Source organism: Hakea prostrata, chromosome 10, assembly GCF_041222555.1.
Source record: "Hakea prostrata isolate BN-2017 chromosome 10, UWA_Hpros_2, whole genome shotgun sequence".
In the NCBI taxonomy this organism is placed as follows: Eukaryota; Viridiplantae; Streptophyta; class Magnoliopsida; order Proteales; family Proteaceae; genus Hakea; species Hakea prostrata.
The window spans coordinates 39,315,990-39,337,119 of NC_142609.1; the positions used below are offsets into that span (position 1 = coordinate 39,315,990).

At 37.0% G+C, this 21,130-nt stretch overlaps 1 protein-coding gene across 1 annotated transcript; it reads right to left on the reverse strand.

Annotated features, from left to right (window-relative positions):
• Nucleotides 1-375: 375 nt before the first annotated feature.
• On the reverse strand, nt 376-15,537 carry IBR5 (indole-3-butyric acid response 5). Its single transcript, XM_089137735.1, has 5 exons — nt 14,921-15,537; nt 13,434-13,533; nt 6,061-6,118; nt 5,867-5,973; nt 376-1,178 (listed from the first exon to the last, which is right to left on the reverse strand). The coding sequence occupies exons 1-5, from the start codon at nt 15,155-15,157 to the stop codon at nt 868-870; spliced, it is 813 nt and encodes a 270-aa protein (XP_088993861.1). The 5' UTR covers nt 15,158-15,537; the 3' UTR covers nt 376-867.
• Between the last annotated feature and the right edge of the window lie 5,593 nt (nt 15,538-21,130).

A 21,130-nucleotide genomic window follows, 5' to 3' on the forward strand; every position in this document is an offset into this window, starting at 1 on the left:
TATCCACTGTGTTTCACAGGTTTGAGGACCAAATCTAGATAGTCTTACCCATGTTTCCAAAAAGCCTTAACTTGTTTCTCAATGATTTCTAAACACCAAAATCAATGCAAAACCAGCAAGGAGTTCAGTTTGTCAATTCCAGTCAGTGCAATCAGGTTTGGTCTCTCAACAGTTTCAAAGAACCAAAACCCATTCCAAACAATTGGCCTAGCTCAGTTGGTTAGAGCAGTCATGCTAATAACACAAAGGTCACCTGCCTTGGGCCATAACTTAAAATTCACCCAAAAAGAAAAAAAGAGATTCCAAACTCATAGTAAAATCATTTTAAAAAGTTTGTTACTAATGTATCTGTTTGAAGAGGTTCATTAATTTAACTCACCCCATAACCTATTCTGTAAGATGATGAACAAAATAATACACAAAATGCATTATTGATTAAGGAGAAAAGATACACCACAAAACTGAACTGCAGAAATTATAGAAAGCATTCTAATCATGAAGAAAAAGATAAGACCTAATCAGAGGATCTAAGAAGTCTGGGTCAAACAAAATATGTACAGAGTACTGTCTCATATGCAGTCTCTTTCTATATAACATGGAAAATATCAAAGTTCAACAACCAGAAAAAACCACCATTCAGTATGATCTCATATAAAATGAGATATCCAAATTTCAAGACCAACTCCAAAGATCATGCTCGGTGTCCTAGGATTCATTTCTGATAACATAAGGAGCATTTTTTTTCCTTTCCTTTTTTCTATTTTTTTTCATTTTCTCCACTTCTATGTCCAAAAATCTGGAAATAAATGTGTTCATCTTGATTCTAACTTCATACTGAAATCCACTGGCACATAAGTCTTAATGAAATCATGAGCCATCCATAAATGCGTCATGCCCATTTGGAGGGGGAACGAAACCAACATCAAGCATCTTCCTCTCAGTCTGACCAGCTCCAAATGTAAACTCACATGGAGGAACACTTGAGGTAGGATGGCTGTAAAGGACGTCTGCGGAAGCAGTTTTGAACGCAGGGGATGGAACTGGAACAGGAATTTTAGGGAAATTGTAGACAAAAGGCTGTCTCTGTGTCTCTGAAAATTGGAAGACTGGAAAGGATGGATTGCTTTCGATCGGTCCAAAGATCTTCTGCTCATATTCCTGTAATTGTTGGTACACAGCTACAAATTCACAAACAGAAAAAATTAGGGCAAGGAGATTGTAGGCAACATAAACCAGTAAATATTACCAATCCAGATAGATTATCTGAAACACCAATCATCCCAATCTTTTGGGAAGTTTAAGGGAGCATGATCCAGAGCTAATTGTAGAGAGAAGTAATAAATGCACTTTTATCCTTGTAACTGGCAGATCGAACGACTCTTAAACTCAGCAAGTTGCATTGTGCTTGACCTGAATGGTCCCCACTCTAGACTTGAATTCAGCACATCAAAACTAGAGATGAACTACACTCCCAACTATAAAAGTGAGCTTTCGATTAATATTAAGAGAGGATGCATTAGGGGTTTAATTCTCTCCTTGGAAATTGGAATATAAAGCATAAACTCAATTTAAGCCACGCACAAAACAAAAGGTATGAGACTGGTTACAGAGTCACAACAGAAAGCACAACATATAGATAGTGAGGCAAAAAAGTAGAATCTAAAATGTTCTTTTTAATACGTTTTAGTTTAAAAATAAAAATTAAGTAAACCATGTCAATTTTCTTTTATGGTAAAAGAGGAAGGGAAAAAGAAAAGAAAAAACAATATCAGAGTTGGTTTCCAACCATTTAATAGACCTTTCATTTCCACCAAATAGACTATCTAGGGTCACCTGTTCAACTAAAAGCAGGAGTCTAAGTCCTCTTGTATCAATTGGAAAATTCAATCATGTACCACATTTTGCAACTAGAACATATTAAAGAAACTTAAAATTACTGTTATAGCATTCATTTCATAGTCGTCTAACCAAATTCACATCCGGAAAAATTCTTGAAAGCTAAAACAAAGAAAATTCTTCAAATTCCACCTTTACACAAAATTTATCTTTCAAATTGAAAGAACTCTAAACACAGTTAATGTCAAAACAAATGTGAGAGCAAATAATATACACTGCAACTCTAATCCCAACATAAATCTTTTTATCCTTTTTTTTTTTTTTTTTTTTGTGGGGGGGGGGGGGGGAGGATCAAGACACTGCAACCCCATTCCAATGTAAAGTTCCCAAAATATAATATTTGTACACAAATTTTCCCAAAAGAAAATCAGCTCTCCAGCAAAGGATATCTTTTTTCTTTTTCTATTTTTTGGCCGAGACATCTACTCTTATTACAATATCTACAAAAATAAACTTCTAAAGTGATCTGAAACCAAATTAAACCCTAATCTAGTATGATTCTGGCTTAAAAATTCAATGGCTTAAAAATTCAAAATACAACATCCACTGTTGTCTAAAAACCATCTTTTACTTGGCCTCAAGTTACCAAAAATATGTCCAAATCACACACATATTGGACACCTTTGGAAGTAACTGTTTCCTATTACACAAAAACGAGGAGCCAAAGCATTTTCAACATCAATTAAGAAAAAGGAAATGAAGGATGAAAAGGCTCGTCAGTAAACATCAGTCCTAAACAAGCATCTTGATTCCACACATTGAAGCTCCAATCACAAACCCTGTGCTCTCAAGCTCTCTATATATAGTTCAGAAGGTAAAGATTATGTAAATGGCACAATACGAAAGCCCCATTTGGGTGGAGCCAATGCGACAGTATCAATGGACCACTGGACCAAGCAACACTATAAAAACTTGAAGTATAACAGTTTGCAGCAGAGGAGTTTGATTGCTAGATTCAACCTCATGTATTTTCCATGACTCTAGTCCACAGGTGTCTTCCAGGAAAATCTGCTCTTACAAATGATCAAATCATCTAACCCGTCATCAAGTCACTTCTCATTGCCATCACATGGATGGGTTTATACTGTAGGGGACTCAAGAAAATGTGACTTCGTAATGTGCTATAGTTGTCATGGTGTCAAGGTGACCCAAGGGTGGGCAAAGAACCAAAGTAACAGCCACAACAACAACAAGGCACCAAGGCGCCAATCCTAGGAGATGCCTTGGAAATATGTTTTGGCCAAATCAAGGTGTCTATATCTAATCTTTGATAAACAAAGTAGGGGTGTAAACGGATCGAATAGTGGTAATACCATATCCGCATCCTATTATATTCGGACGGATTCGGATAATATCCTATCAGTAATCGAACGGATTTAGTCGAATTTAGATGATAGTCGGATAGTTATTTTCTCAAGTAGATTCTTCTAAATTGATATGAATACAAACCGAACATAAACTTTCGACTACCTATTGACATCTTTTAGCACTTCATTTGTGAGGTTTAGGCTTGAAATTAAAGAATTTAGCAACTTTGGTAGTTATTTTAATGAAAAATCTAAAAAAATAGTCACATATCTCAAGTAAAAAATTTATAAAAATGAGAAAATAAAATTCAAGTAACTTAATCGGCTAATTTTATCGGACGGATAATAATCGGTAAGAAAGGGGTATACCATATCCGCATCCTATTAGTAATCGGACGGATTCGGATAACCCTATGCGGATGCGAATTCGGAGGCAGATTTCGGTTATCCATTTACACCCCTAAAACAAAGGAGAGCTATAAGGGTGCTCTCTTCGAATCATGTAGTAGGTACTTTGTAGTTGATCTAAATATCTAGCAGAAGAAAATGATGTAGATTAACGGCTCATAAGAAGTGCTGATAAACAAGGTGCAGAAAGTTTTTGGAATTGCTGCAAGCCACAACTTAATGTCTTTGGAACTCAGAGACTGGAGGTTTTAGGTTTGAAGGAAGTAGAATAAAAATTGATCTAGAACCAGAAGCGAATTTACCAGCAATAAACAGAAACAACTTAAATAAAGTAAAGGAAAAAACTACAAATAGAAGAATCTCATTGCTATAGTATTTTTATTTTCTCCTAGATTCACTCCACGCTTTGGGAAGTGGTCACACGTCCACAAAGGGGGGAGAGAGAGAGAGAGAGAGAGCACTCCGCTTCCCACCGGTCGCTGGAGCACAGCCGACCCCCCACTGATGCAGGCCAGGACCTGGAGGGCCACTATACAGCAGTTAAGTAGTAGTAGTAGTAATAGCATTGCTTCTTACACTTTGTTTCATTTCTGCCTGTAAGGTAATTTGATAGATTTGTTTCAATAGTGGTCCAGTAGGTCCATTCAAGTCATCATGCAACCCATCACATGTTAGGTCATTAATGACCTAGTAGTCATCCACTCTCCAGAGACTTGTACCCTAAGTTTAAGTTGTCTTTTTCTTTTAAATCTTACTTATTTAACTACAAGTAGTCTAAGGTTGCCAGGAGTTGTTTAACAGTTGTTAGGAGTTAGTTTCTATTCCTAGTTTCAGTAGAACTTGTTAGTCCTTTAACAATTCAACTTCATCAGCATCCTATTTATACCTCCTTGAGGAAGAGTAAAGGGAGATGACAGATTATGTTATTAAAATTTAGCCAAAGCAAACTGCTGTTCCTTTGTCTTGCATAAAGACCTTCTCTGCTGGAGAAATTGATCCTCATTGCTGCCTTGGTGGTCCGAAGTTCAGGAAAGTCGACTTTTGGGTGCTTAGGTGGTTAAAATCCTAACTCCATTGCTAACTGCAGAATCAGTCCTCACAAGCCTGCTGCCTTGGTAAGGAGGTCATCCTCATTCCCTTTTCTACTCCCAGTTAATTTATTTCTACTCACAGGTCAAGAGCACCACCATCAATCCGTTAAAGACCTTCCATCAAATCTGAGATCTGTTCATCTGTAGAAACCCATAGTTTATGCACATCATTACATTGTTATTCCCCCTTTTATTCCCTAGTACTATCCCAATAAACTTATCCTTAAGTAGGCCTAACAACCCTAAAACCTAAAACTCCTTTTCTTCCAAGTTCTAACCATCTGAAACCCCATCCTTCAAAGGAAACCATCATCTCTACAGTACATACGTTCAATCCAGATCCTCTCCTAATTCCCCTTCACACCCCCATAGACCCACTTCCCACATTCCCTCCACCACTATAATTTTAGGAATAACTTCTAGACCACCAAACTAATACCACAGCTTCCCCTAAGCTGTAACCGTTCCCCCAAAGCCCCATCCCCATCAGATTTTTAAACCTGAGATCCAGCCCCTTCTTTAATTTTTTGCTTCCTCAAGAAACCCCAACTTCTAACCTAATTCCTGTCCAATCTACCATTAGAACCTTTCGAATTCAAAACACAGACACCCTATAGCTGCCCCCTTAGCTGAAACAAGTTACAGCCCCAACCCACCTCCTAAACCCTAAATCGAATCCCCTCCAGGGTCTCCACACACACACACACACAAAAAAAAAAAAAAAAAGGGAAGAAGAAGCAACAGAATAAAAAATAGGAGGAGATAATGTTTGGGAGTAAGTAGTACTAAACCAGATAAATAAAAGAATGTAAAAAGGTAATACCAATACAGACAATAAAAAGGATTGAAGAGGGAACTGCCCAAACTAGAATGAAACATTTACATGACAAAGGCTAACTTACATATACTTAACTACACTGCAAATTATTTACGGGAAAAAAAGAAGGAAAAGGTTTCTTAATAAAATAGCAGATAGCCAAAGTAAAAGATTCACAGTAGAACCACTACAATTCTTCAAACAAGACAAGTCCAGGTGCATGGTTCAGGGGCAGAACTTTCTCATTGTCCTTTACCACTAAAACAACATATTTTCACAATCATATGCTTTACCTAATTTCAAGAACCAAGATGCATGAATATATCTTTGCTGGAGTATATACAAACCTGGAGTTAAGTCGACACATGGCCTGCGATCTTTAACCCACTGGTAGCTCTGTGCAAGTCTCCATTTTTTGCACTTCATCAAGTATGCTATTGCAATAGCTGGTGACCTGTTAAGGGGACCAAATAATGACATTCAGCCAAACAAGTACTAAATAATTGAGACCGTATGGATGCTGCTGAGCCTGAGTACAAACCTATTCTTTCCTAACATGCAATGCACTAGAACACGAGCCTTATCTTTTTCACATTGCTCTGCACAACAAAAGAACTATGTAAGACCAATACATTTGAAAAATGCAAGGCATAAATGCACGCATAATTCTATGATCCAGATATAATTTCTTTTATATACAGCAAAGATTGTCTGCTGACACTTAAATAAAAAGTTTCACACAAGGACAACTTCAGCAGGACCCAGTTTCCCTTCACCCACCACTTTCTGGTGGTTGGATGGAACTCCTGGAGCAGTGCCAGGGGCATTCTGGAACCTCATACAAGTTAAAACAGCAGCTAATTGTTCAAAAAACCGATGTATTCCTTGCTTCCTTTACACTTTAACGCAGCATAGGTAAGCTACTTGTCTAATTAAAAGGCCAAAACCAAAAGAGTAGCTACGCAAGGACCCCCAAGAAAAAGACAGCACAAAAAGCCTTAAAAGGGAGGGAAACCATAGTTATGACGGGAAAATTGGAAACTGCTTTTTCATACTCTTGCATGGTCAGCATGGTGTCAATACTAGAATGGAAAAAGATACACACACACAAGGATAAAAGCATACAAGCACAAGAGCTTATGATAAAAAGAACAGTATTTGTTAGCAAACAAGCATGGAGTGTGAATTATGTTTGTAGATTGTTTAATTAAGAGGAGTGAGTATTGTTTAAAACTTAAAAAAATACATGAATATATAAATTATAAAGTATGTAAACATGGAAGCTATAACTATGTACTAACCGTCAGCAAGCAATTAAAGAAGGGCCAATAGTGAAACAATAATTAAAGAGGCTAATGTTGAGATGCAGAAAGTAAATTTTAGAAATGAAACAGAGAAGAGAAAGGAGAAAAGAAGAGAAGAGAAGTGAGAGAGAGAAAGAGAGACTTTGATTTGTTTGGAGCTTCACAGAAGTCTCCAGTCCCAATAGCCTTATCCATAAGTGAAAAAAATACAAGGAAAACAACTAGGATACTCATTATCAAGAAAGATAAAGATACCATACATCAACTATCACCATTTTAGTGTTAGAGCTCCTGGGTAATGATTTTCAAATGCTGTATCAACAAGACAATAATCACTGGTTTCACCAATATAAGGTCTGGCCGAGAAGATCCATGATTCCATTGTCAACCAGCTGCCCAAAGGTAAATTCATGTAGAATCGAAGGCTGGACAAAAGAAAAACTTGGAGCTAGGACCAAATGGACCAGCACTGGACCAGACTAGCTCACCCAATCAGGTTAGTCAGTCTTCTAGGAGGGCCAAAAAGAGGCAGAAACACTGTTTATGTCACTGTTCACGTGAACAGCGTCAGATCCCCATAGTTGACCTTAAGTGGAAATATTCTTACGAGGATTTGAGGAGCCAAAGATCAGACTAGATCAACGTTTTATTTTGGGGAGGATTAAAAGCTTAGTTTTGTTTATCTTTTAGTAGTTTCTATTTTAGCTATTCATGCATGTTCCTAAATTATAAACCCCAGTAGTTTCTAATTCTAGTTAGCTTTCATTCCCGTAAGATTCAATTTTCATTTGTTACTAGGTTAAATAGAGGTGTGTGAGTGGAAAAAGAGGTGTGTGCAACAGCTGGTGATGGATCAGAAACCTCCAACAAAATACAACCGTATATATATATATATATATAGACACATATATGGCTTGCAACTTAACTAAAATCAAGGAACCCAAGTCCACGACTCCTGAACCTGGGGTCGAAAAGCCTTGTTTGGGTTTTGCTTGGGTCCACCCAAGTATGCAATAGCCAAATGTTAAAGAATGTTGTCTTCTGTACATAAATAGAATCTTAAAGGGATACTTTGGAAGGCGTAGAGATATAGGGTTTGGATATAAAGCAAATTCCTATTCAAAGCAATGTAATGAAAGTTCAAATACGGATTAAAAAAAGAGTAGGGAAAGAGGAGAGGGATTATAATGGAAAACAAGGAGTAAATAAGGGTAAAAAGCAATCACAAAAGGTTGTCTTCTACCTCAAATCCACATAGATAGGTGGAATAGCCGGAGGGCCTTCTGTTGTTCAAACTCCACTAAATGAGTTCAGCTTGGCTTGAAAATTCAGAGGTAGGTTGCTCACTCTATAAGCTAGTTTAACCATCACACCATCTAGAGGTTAAGAAACATCAGGAAGCAAGTAATCGACTGCAACAATGGCTGCCAGGAAATCAAACCATGTATTAGTTCTGGTTTAAATACTAACGAGAGAAATAGTGTCAGGGTCCAAAGTTTCTGGCCTTTGGTTGCCCTAGCAAAGGAATTAAAGCCCAGAATTTCAGGAAGCGATGTGACACGAGTGAGATCTACTCATTCTCTGCTCCACTAGTATCATCTCCAACTGAGCAGATTGGCAAGAAAATAGTAACAAAGCCTAGAAATAAGGAAGGGAACATGCCTAGAAATAAGGAAAGTTGAGGAGGAAGAGGGTCTTGCATGGAAAAGGCAGAGAATGAAGAAGAGATGGGAGAGAGAGGAAGGATGAAGTGAGGGAAGGGAAGAAAGCTACACGTCAAGAAATGGCATTAGCACCATACAAACCTAGAGTTCTTATTCAACAATCTCCTTGATAGGCTACATTCAATCATATTTAGAGAAAGAAAGAAAGAACTAATAGAAACCTATAAATAACTTCTTTTTTCAAATAGGAAACAAACAACTCAATCTGATCTCCTATGCAATAACAATAAAATAAAAAGGGCCTAATCAATGCACAAGGGTCCCGCTACTGCAGGGTCTGGAGAGTCATGATATACCAGTTTATTTCCACTAATATAGAGAGGCTGTTTCCAGGTATCAAACTGTGACCACTTGGTCCAGATACAGCAACCTAAACTTTGAAGTTTGAACTGAACCCTGTCATCTCCTATTAGTCTACTGATCCATTCTAAAATTCCCTGTTATGAAAAATTACAAGATTATTCAAAATAAATTATTAAACTTCTAAAATCTTACTAGATCCAAATGGTAAGGCACAACATCAAGGTTTCTCCATTCTGACTAAGTGGTTGTAGGTTCAATTCTCGAAATAGCCTCTTTGTGAAAACAGGGTTAAGGGTGCATACATCATGACCTTCCCAGATCCCCGCAGCAGTGGAAGCCTCAGGCATTGGGTTCACTGAATTTTATTTTATTTTTCCTTTTTAAATCCTACAAGATCCAACTCCCACTTTTGGGCCCGGTTATCAGTTTGGATGGCAAGACTGCTCACAATTCAGCAAGAAAACTGCATCACCATCTCCTGTTTGTTTGAAATCCCCACAAGTATAAAACTAATTCATGGCAAAATACCCTTGGTGGTTAATGCCAGAAACACAGGAACCGGAATGATAGAAATCCTTAGAATCACAAGACAAAACAGAAGGCTCCAATGCATCTTGATAAATAAGGATATGAAAAATCTTGCAACACAAGCAACATGAAACTGAGCCTGCTATTCTTTATGTATTACTTCATCAGAAATACCAATCAAAAAATGTATGAGCTAACAATGCACCACTTTCTGGAGGACTGTTACCGAAGACATACAAAAAGCAAATGCCAGGGCTGACATATATTCAATTAACGTGATAATGACATTGCTAAGCAGAAAACAACTTCCAGTGCAAACTTTATCTGAAATCCAGTATTAAATTGCTTGAAGCAGCAGTTAAAAATACCTTTTTAAGTCTCAATTATATGTAAAATCAAACTGCAGGAATTACTTTATGCAACTCTTTTGTACCCACAATTTATAGACACAATAATTGTCAAGGCATCAACTAGCCATTGAGGTGCTTCCGTCATACCTCGGCATCCAGATGTTGAGGCAATCCAATATGCCTTGCTTGGTTTTGCCTTGATTTTCTCCCTCCTGCCCCCCCCCCTTGGGAATGCCTTTGTCACCTAGATGCTATCACAACAATGATAGGCACAACAATACCAAAAGGTATATATTTAGTTGGTAGTGGTAATACAGAGGGTCATGCAACCATAAAGGAATCATCCTCAAATGTATTTCGAGATAAGGAGGAGGAATTCCACAACTGGTCAGTATTCTCTTTTTGGTAAATTAATAATAATTTTTGGTAACTAAAACTTCTCAATCATATGGAATGAAGATATTAGGGTTACATGAAGGACAAGGGAGGCCATATTCCATATTCCAAGTGATCCTGTTGATATGATTACAGTGACATGTGTTGATATGGTAATGGTGAGTTATATTGTCGTCGAAAGGTTAGTACGTGGTTTGTCAGATTCGTTACAATAGACAAGTGGTAGGACTAGTTGTCGCCTAGTAGAAGTGATAAAAAAAATAACGTTCTAAAGGCTAAGAAGCCCCACTTATTAGTAATCAAAAATAAAGAAGATAAGCTTTGAATCCCAACAACTTCTCTACTAAGAAAGAGTACCTAACAGTGACACCCTTGAAATTCTCCTGATCTCACTCATAAATTATCTCTAAGAATCATCCAACTCATCATTTCACAATAGGTAAGCATGGATAACTGGTGCATGTACCAACTTGGTATCAAAGATGGATTGTGGATGATCAGGTGGAACAACTTAATGGAGATGCACGTAAGTTTATTGAATGACGAGAACAACTAATTCAAGATTGACAATGAAGACTTTCAAGGTTTAGTAAGATGTTTATAAGATTGAGTACCCCACAACCTAACTGTCAATGTGAGGTGTGCACAACACTGCCAACCCCCCCCCAAAAAAAAAAAAAAGAAGTCTGGCCTCCTTCCACCAATCAAAATCCACGATCTACCCTGTCCCAACAAACCTTAACACCTAAATTGGTAAAGTTGGGATTTCCCATGCTACAAGGAGTAAGACATGAACATGTGGATGTGTGAGGCAATTCTTTCATTTTTATCAAATACAAGGAGCATTTTGCATTAGCTTCCTTGCATTTAGAAGGAGACACACAAATATGGTACCAAGTCTTTAAGCGAGATGAAGAAAGGATGATGTGGCACATTTTTGTGGTGGACTGCATGCATGGTTTGTACCGACTCCCTTCCAAGGGTTCTTTGGAGAATTGGATACGTTGCAACAACTTGGCTTGGTTTAGGATTACTAGTCCAAGTTTGAGAAGCTACTCTCCAATTAGAAAATCGACAAGTTCATATTTTCGTTAAATGTTTGAAGAAATAATCAAGGTGGCACCCTAGCTGGTCGATCCACAACCAAACTTGCAACTATTGGATTGGCTCAACTGTACGAGACTCAGGTGACCACTCACTTGGGAAAAGAGTACTCCACCTAACATTAAACCCATTCCTATTCATCAACCAACATTAAAAGAGATTCAAGAAATGTGTGCAGACTTTGTTGCAGTTGTTACAAAGTACTATTGCATCAATGGAAGAAATTATCCTTGATCAAAGGTTTTTATGAAGACAAAAGGTATTGGGAGGTTATGGATACCCGAAAGCACATAGAGGGTTGAGGGACCAAAGTCACGGGCGCAGGAGCGCGCCGCTTTCTGTCCATCTGATAATGTTGATAAGGTTATTGTGAGGTGCCCATATGGTAAGTGATATGGTTACAGTAAGTTGTATCGTCATGGGAAGGTTATTTAGTGGGTCAAAGGGATTGATTACATTAGACTGTGGTAAGAGTGATTATATCATACTAGAAGTGATAACATTGCAATAGCTAGGAATCCTATATCATTAATCAACAGTAAACACGATAAGTTCTAGATTCCCGACAACATCTCTATTCAGAAAGAGGAGTCAATGGTCTTCGGAACCACCCCACTATCTTCCCTAAATAACTCTGCAAATCATCCAACTCATAATTCCACAATAGGTAACTGTGGACAAGTGGTGCATGTACAAACTTGGTAACAGAGACAGAATACAGATGATTGGGTGGAGCAACTCAAAGGAGATGTGAGTACATTCATTGAATGAAAACAACAAGTAATTAAAGATCAGCAATGGAAACTCAAGGCCTGATGAGATCTTTGAAAGATTGAGTACCTTGTATTCTCCCTTGCAATATGAGGTGAGCACAAGAACCGCTACTTCGCCCCAAGATGTCTGACCTCCTTCTGCCAATCAAAATCCACATGCTACCATGTCCCAACTCTCAACAAACCTTAATCCAATTGGTTAAGTTGGGACTTCCCATGCTACAACAGGTAGGAAGATGTGACCATATTGACCTACCATGCAGTGCAGTTCTTTCATTATCATCAGATACCAAAGGAGTAGCTTGTTGCATTAGCTTCCTCCCATTTGGAGTGAGAAAGAAAATCTGGCATCAAGTCTTTAAGAAAAATGAAGAGAGGGTGACATGGTGCATCTTTCATGATGGGCTACATACGAGGTATGTACCAGCTCCCTTCCAAGACTTCTTTGAGAGTTGGCTAATTTACAACAACTCGGCACAGCTTAGGATTAATAGTCCAAGCTTGAGAAGCTACTCTACAAGGTGGGACCATGCTGCAACATCAACAAGTCTGTTTTTTCATCAACAGATTGAAGGTGCAATCATAGTGGACAAGTGACAACCTAATCCATGAACCCACAGCCTTACCAGCAACAATTGGATTGGATCAATCGTATGAGACCCTTGACCACTCATTTGAGGAAAAAGAGTACTTTACCTAACATTAAAACCCTTCCTATTTGTCAACTACTGTCACTATTCTAGAAAGGTGGTCTCAAAGACTTCGCTATAACTGCAACGCGGTGCTATGCCATTGGTGCAAAAAGTTATCCTTGGTCAAAGGTTTTTATGAAGAGGAACAGGACTGGGAGGATGTGGATACCCTGGAAGCTCAATTTCTAAAAGATGGTCTTAAGAATAAACCCAAGTCTAGCTGGGAGGAGTTTTACGTGTGGGATGTCAAACACCATGCATTCCATATTCCATATGATACTCTTCATATATTCATAGTGACATGTGCCCGTATGGTAAGTGATATGGTTATAGTAAGATATACTATCATGGGAAGGTTATTAAGTGGTTACTGGGATTGGTTATTTTAGACGTGTCGCAAGAGTAGTTATATCCTATTAGAAGTGATAACACCGTAACAGCTAAGAACCTATTTATTATTAATCAAAAGTAAAGAAAAGTTTTAAATGCCCAACTATGTCGCCATTGATAAAAGGACCCAGTAGCCTCCGATTTTACCCACTTTCTACCCTAAATTATCTCTCCAAATCATTGAGCTCATAGTTCCACAATAAGTAAGTGCGGACAAGTGGTGAATGTATCAAGTAGCAGAAAATCAATACAGCCAAAACAAATCCACAAGATGGATCATATACTAATAATAGTCACGCTACAACAGAAAATCATCACCACATATAAAAAACCCAACTAAAGTAACATACCTAAAAATAGAACAGCATCATCAAAGTCCAAATTTTTGTCGTCCGGAAGGCAGTGATAAGTAAAGGAGTTCTTGTAGAGATTTTGACAAGCAGGTACAGTCTGCAATTTCATAGGACCATTAATATAAGAATCTGTCAAAATCTTCTGCTTCTCAGAAAAGATGCATCATACAAAACTTCAACAAGAATCAATAACATACACCAGGCTTCAGCTAAGAAGAAGGAAACACGAACATTCAGCACGTCTTTAAACTAACAGAGATAAACCTCCCTTCTTCTTTTTTTCTTTTTATTAATCAAGAACTAACAGAGAGAAATAATAGTCATTGAATCATGCTACAAATTTGCTCTAAACCAGAAATTGGTGGTAAACGATTAGAGGTCATACAACAAATAAGCTTTGGGGGTCAGGCTCCAAGTAGAGAAATCATGCCAGAATTAGCAGCTTACCAATAAACAGTAAAAACTTTAATTATTCATTCTTTTGTCGTTTTCTTCGGAAACCTTTATGGCCATATCTTGATCTTGTTTTGAATAAAAATCAATAAGAGGAAATGACATACTAGTAGAAATGGAATGCATTGATGATGGACAGAAGATATAAAATTCCTATAAATACTGCAAATTGGAAAACAGATTCTCCAAAGCAGGGAGGTAAGGCTGCATACATTCTTCCCCCCCCCCCCCCCCCACCCACCCACCCCGGCTTGAAACCTGCACCATCAGGAGACCTGTGCACTGAGATGCTTCATTTTTTTAAATTCAAAATCCACCACCAACAAACTCAAGAAGACTTAGCTTGCGATGATTCACATTCCGACAGGCACTAGATCAGGCAAATTCATGGCCAATGTAACTTACTGTGCAGGGCATTGGAAACATTAAAGTAAGGACTGCACATTGTAATATATAGAGCTTCTGGTAATAAGATTATGTTTCACTGTTTTTTTTTCCTATGTCTATGTCAGCAACAGTGTCATTACTAGGAATAGACACCAGTGAAGCCGATAAGAACTTTAGCCATTGAGGGCTCTCGTTTAGAACCACAGAGAATCTGAAATTCTTCTCTTTAACGAGTTCTGAAGTTTTGACTCAGAAATCCCCAGATATCTATTCTTGAACTGGCTCCAATGCTAAAAATTGACCTAAAGTGCTGATCATCAAAACCGGACAAACACAAAGTTTATACCAAACTTCCAACTTCCCACTTACTAGAGGCAGTACATACGATTGTTGGGGTGAATTTAGTACCACACTCAGAACTTGAATTCAATTAAATAGATATCCCCATTAAATATGTATCATAGTTTCATTGAATTGTATGTCCAAATTTAAAACTTCAGATCGAAAACGAATTCTCCAATGAAAGATTAAGTCTCCAGCCAAACCTTATTTTTACAATTACAGAACGAGTTTCAAAATCTATGAATAGGGTATGAAAAGAAAAAAACAAAGAAAACAGAGAAAACAGAGAAAAGAAAACTCACGTTGAGCACACGGGATATCCCTTGAGCCCTTAGAAGTTCTAATCGAGAAGCGTTATCATAGCTACCCACGTAAAGAAACTCCGGCCAGATCTCAGAAGGGAAAGCACTAATTTGAAAACTCGTTTTCTCAGATGAAACAGCCATGCGATGACCACAAATTCCACAAACTTCCCCTTCTTCATATTTGTGATAATGCCCACAAACTCCACATGGGTTCTCTCTCTCCCTCTTCCTCATGACTAATTAACAAAAACTTTGTTGCAGAAAACAACCCTTCTATCGATCAGAGAACCCAGAAGCTATTGTATTTTATAAACTCTAAGGTTTGAGATGACGAAAACTTCAAAGCTTGCCTGTGAGGAATAGTGGGTGAAATCTGGAAAGATGTCTGAGAACTCCAAATCTGTTGCACTGGTAACCGGAGTTTAGATTGTAACAACTGCAAAGTAGTAACCGATGGGTCGAACCCACATGCATAATTTCCAATTTGCTTCTTTTTTACTTAGATTTTTGTACAACTGAGTTGTCTTTTATGGGATGTATTTCATGTATATCCAAATTCTTTTGGGCAGAAAGCTTTTCCACGCCGAATCATGCGAAGTCAGTCATCCCCACGCCAATAACGTTTTTCCTTTTTCTTTTCAAGAGAAATATCTACAGATGTCCATGTCAATGTTAAATATAAGCTAACTTTTTCTTTCTCTCTTATCTTTTGGTACAACCGTACAAGACTACAACTCTACAAGGTAGTTAATTTATTTGTATTTGAAAGAATGTATTTGAGTTACATAATAATTCTCCACAAATTATCCTACGATCCATCCTTCACTCTACATGATAATTCTCCACAAATCTATTGTAGATGTTTATGAACTACTATTTTATAAAATTATTTTTCTGGCATTTATAGAGCCCAAGTACACATAGGTCAAAATCAAGTTGGCTGACACTCTCTGGTTTGAATTTTCCCAAATCATCCAACCATGATCTGTAGTCTGTACTGTACCCAAATCCTTTTTTTAGGTTTCTTTCCATTTTTTGCTTAGGTTCAAAAGTGGCACATTACTCGATGGAGGTAGAGGCATATATTTAGCCAAAATCATTTTAAGAAAGTGCCCCACCAACCTTTACTTCAATGCAATCTCTGGGCTTAAAGAATCCAACTCATTTAATGTAGGTCTGTCATCAAGTTTGGGAGTTGGGATTCTCTGATTGCAAGCTTAGAGGACTCTGTTTTTTTCATATGTTTTCACTGTATATTTAAAATAGCAGCCTTGTGTGACAAAGCAGCGGCTCTCAGATGTGGGGTGTTGGCGGCCATCGAGGCCAAGTTGGAGCATGTTTGCTTCGAATCGGATTGCTTGTACCTGATCTCTCTTCTCAATCGGGTTCAACCGTGCGATCCTATGGATGTTAGCCCTATCTTAGATGACATTCGAATCTTGGTCCAACAAATTCCTAGGTGGTCTTTTTGTTTTACCTCTAGAGAGGCTAATTTTGTAGCCGATGCTCTAGCCAGGAGGGCGCTGTCTTTGACAAGTAAGACAGTGTGGCCCGTTTCGAGCCTTGGCTTCTTGAGTTATGTTCATAAGACGTCTTGTGTTTTTCTTGCCTTCCTATTTGATGAAATTTCATATTTTCACCCAAAAAAAAAGAAGCCCACCAATAATTTACTTTGTTAGTTTTCAAATGTGACATTTTTCCTAATTATATGGTAGAGGGGTGTGAGGAGAGCAGAAAAAATGATATTTGTTTGGTTGACATGGATTAGTGGTCTCTTCAAGTAATCGTCTCCTTTAAAGTAGTGACCCCTCTTACACATTATTGGTTGGGTGTAGGTTTTTTCTTCCGTGTTACTAACAACTCTGACATGACAATGAGTTGGGATCCTCTATTCTTGCACTCTACCATACAATTAAGAGGGAGACCTGTCATTAAGCGTTAACAACGTGGACCAGAGGTAGACCCCTTATCGAATCTATGATAAAGAAATTTAATGATAGTACAATTCTCTACTCTCGCTGATAAGGGGTCAAAAGTCAAAAATTCATGACAATCTTTTGAAATTTGACTATTATGAGATCCAAGGATTCGTTATTGTTGAAATTTGAAATCAATTTAAATTACGAAAAAATTTCAATTCCCTTAGGCACCACTTGTTTGCAGAAGTAAGATGAGAAAATAAACACATAATACCTATATATAGTGAGATGAAAGAATAAGAAAAATAAAGAAGTAATATTGTAATAAAGCTTCAAATCTAAGTTCCAATTTTCTTGTATCACACATTTCTTTTGTTGTATCTCACACTTTTCCATAAAAGTTTCACTAAATTAATGGGATTTCGAAAATGATGGAATGAAAAAAATAACATGCTACATCAATATTCTGTCCATTTTTTACTCTATTGAATCAAACAAATCATACTTAAAAATTTCATAAAAAAAATTTACTTTATCAAATTTTTTTACTCCTTTTCTTCCATCTCATTTCAGATTCAGCAAAAAATTGATGCCTTAAAATTTTCAAAATAAAGATAAAATAAATTTGTAATACTATCACATGTGAGCAGATAAGTGGACTGGAGAATCTATTGCTTACTTATTTGGGAAGCACTTACCTTCTTTGTGACCCAAACAAAAATCTTTTTCGTGAAGGATGTGAACTTTATGTATAAAGAGAAACTATATGAAGATGTGAGAAAAAGAAAGGGCTTTTTTAATTAAGAAGTTAATTAAAGAGCACATCACTTCTCCATTTCTTAATTCATTCCTAAAATTTATTATATTGTAAATATTCCAATCTGTATAAGAGTGTTAGTTTTAAATAAAAAAAAAGGTTTATTTATTCTTAGTAAATCTTCTTATAGATTAGAAATTGAACAAAATATTTGAAAATGAATCATAGTTGCTCATCTCCTTCTTTTTTTATTTTTTTAAAGTCAAATTGGGTTTTATGATGGAGGAGTAAAGTTTGAGAATTTAGAAAATAGATAGATGCTAAGTCATCACCTAACTCTATTATTCTAACTATAGCTATGTATTTGAGTGTAATCTGAAACATAGGAGGTAAAACGTAATAAAATAATCTCTAAAAAGTCTAAATGTAATGATTTATAAACTCAAAGGGTGTATATGTTTATCAAATTTAAAATAAGCCTATGGTGATGAATTAATTAGGAGTTGGTCCATCATTCATCAAGTCGAATTCCAACTGAAAAGGAAATAATAATATCAGTGTCATCCCTTAATTATCACCTAACATTAGTGCCAATCAAATCATCGATTTGCTTCTAGTATAACAGGCAGACTGGTCCCTCTTTGTAAGGGCATAAAGTCCAAGGAACTTATCGGTTCAATCTTCCATCCCTACCCCACAACTCCACTGACAATGACTGGCTGACAATGGCCGGAAAAAAAAAAAAAAAACAAATCGAACACTCAATATTAGTCTTCTCCAAGCCCTTGCTCCTGTGGTTGATTATGTAATTTTGTTAGAACTTGCCCATTAATTAAGTGGATTTGGTGGTTGATTGCCTTTAAAATCTCTTAATCCTAGGCATATCATTAGGTTAAGGGGATTAGTAGGTTAATCACGTGATTAACTAGCTGCTAATTAACCAATCAAATTGATATTTGATGGAAAGAAAAGAACAAGAAAAAAAAAAGTGAGTGTGTGAATCTTTTTGGCCGAAATGAAGTGTTTTTAATAAGTTAATTGGATGATAGAAGACAAACACTGCCGCATGGCATGTGAAAGTGAGGGGCAAAAAGCTGGGAAGACCCATGCATAGAGGTCTGTAATTTTGCACTTTTCAAGCTTTATTTATTCCCATGAGATCAGACCTTAGGAGAGAACCTTGTCTTGTAGTTGCTTGTCTCATCTCATAGGGTTGGGGAGATCCATCTCCTGCTAAAAGCCCAAAAAAGTGGTCAAGTCAAAGTTCCTTATGGGGGTTTGGTATAAGTAATTTTTTTTTAATATTTAGAAAAATAATATTACAAAGTGGCCATAGAAATGGGTAAAAAAAAATTTACAAATGATTTGATATAATCTTGATCTTGTTTAAGTTTGGGGTGTTGATTCAATAAGTAGAAACCAACACTTCATAAGTTTTTTTTGAATAATGAAAAGGATGGTTTATTGAAACGAGAAGAAGCGAAAGTTGTTGATTCAAGCTCAGTAAACCTAATTTTGCTTGGGTCATGCGCATGACCATCAAGCCGAAATTTCAACCGTCCGATTCAAAATTTCGACCGAAATTCCGATTTGACCGCGCCTGAAATGTTTATGCTCATGACCCAAGAAAAATCCAAACCTAATTTTGTTTGAGGTCATTCCTTCCTTACATTGTAGGATAAAGGCCTTCTTAGCTAGTGAGTCAATGAGGCACTTAATCTTTTTTGGGAATACAGGTAAATTCACACGGGTTTACATAGGCTTTCAACTGGTGAGTATCAATTGAGGCTTCTTTTTAAAGGTTGATAATATGGATTAAAACTTTATGATCTATCTTAACAGCTAGGTTCCAGAAACCTTCATTGCACACATAAAAGACTAATTGTCAATGCCATTAGTCCTCATTGGAGCACTAAAGTGAGTGTCTGTCGAGAATGATCTAGTTTGTTTAATTACTTCAATTTTATTCTAACTAAATGGTTTGTTAATGAATATTTTTTTCTTCATCGTCACTGTACCAGTCACAAGGCCTAGGAACTCATAGACCCAAAGGATAAGAAGGCGTGAATTGACGAATTCAAACCCAAAGCCTTTTTTGACTTATTGGGTTTACATAATAGGGTACCTAAAAGACATCAACGTGTTAATGAATATTACAACACAAATCCTCCTTCACCAAACAACTTGATCAACTTAATACAAGCATTTATGCAAAAGATAAGAAAAAACTAGTGGAGATTTAATGCCAATTTATTGATTCTTTTGAATGGTTGATGCAGAAGAATTTTAATTTTCACAGTACAATAACAAACGTTTGGTGTTTATTGGTTGGGAATAGGGATTAGGAATGCTTGACTTAATTTTTGTCTAAAATAAATTATGGAATAAAAAATAAGACTAATATGTCAAAATAAAAATTTTAAAAAAATTTAGAACAACCAGCAAAAAAAAAAAAAACAAAAAACAACAAACAACAGAAACACAAAGAAAAGAATTATAACCAAAACCAAACAAAAAGGAACCACAGAACCCACAACAAAGGGGCAAAATGCGGCGATGCGTTGTTGGTTGGCCAGGCCACAGTGGGGTTGGGACAAAGTCACATTGAGGTGGTCATTGGTCCAATTCTAACTCATTTATAGTAGCTTTGCCAATTTTAATTACTTGCAAGAACAATGATTAACCAGAGAAAAATAGTTTTGGCATCAAAGAAGACTAATAAGCTGGTTATCCAAATGTTTGCTACTACAGATTTGGACAAACAGAACAGTTTGGACACAGAGCTTGATAGATTTTCATGGAAAGATTTGGTGGTTCCGCGTGAAACATGCCACCCCAGCGTGAAAGAAATCAAGCACCGGCGGAACAAAGAGGGACACTGGAGGGGGCGGCGATAGTTGGATTTGTTCAACAAACATGATGAAAATCAAGATGCCATCTTCCCCATGTACTGTTCTTGCATGAATGAAATCAATTATAGTGACCCCGGTGTAGGCATGGTTGAAAATCAAGTTGGCATCATTCACAATTTCTCAAGTTTTGATTGTTTTGACTTTTGATTATAGAGATGAATACCTTACATTACAAAATTCATCAAAGCTAAGTGTTAGATTTGAAGGTGATAATAATACATGGATCATTAAGGGGTAATTAACTTTTCACCAACCCAAACAATGAATAGTACTCTCATGACTTACGTTTGGAAAAAAATGAGTTCCCTATGTGCAAAACAAACATGGAAAAACGAATCTCTAGCACATTAAATGGAGCTGCACAAACGGAATTCAAGACAAAGAAAATGGAGTCGAAGATGAAGAAAATAAGAATGGATTTGGGAAAGAGAATATGTAGCTGAAGATGAAGACAACTCATCGTAGAAATTGAAGAAAACTCACACTACAAAACTCACCCAGAAAATGGAGCTAAGTATAGAAGAAAATTCACCGTTGCATACCTCCCGCGGGTGCATTGCGCGCTAAAACCCCCACCGGCGCCGGCGGGCTCAATCGAGCCCCCAGAGAAAAGTAAATA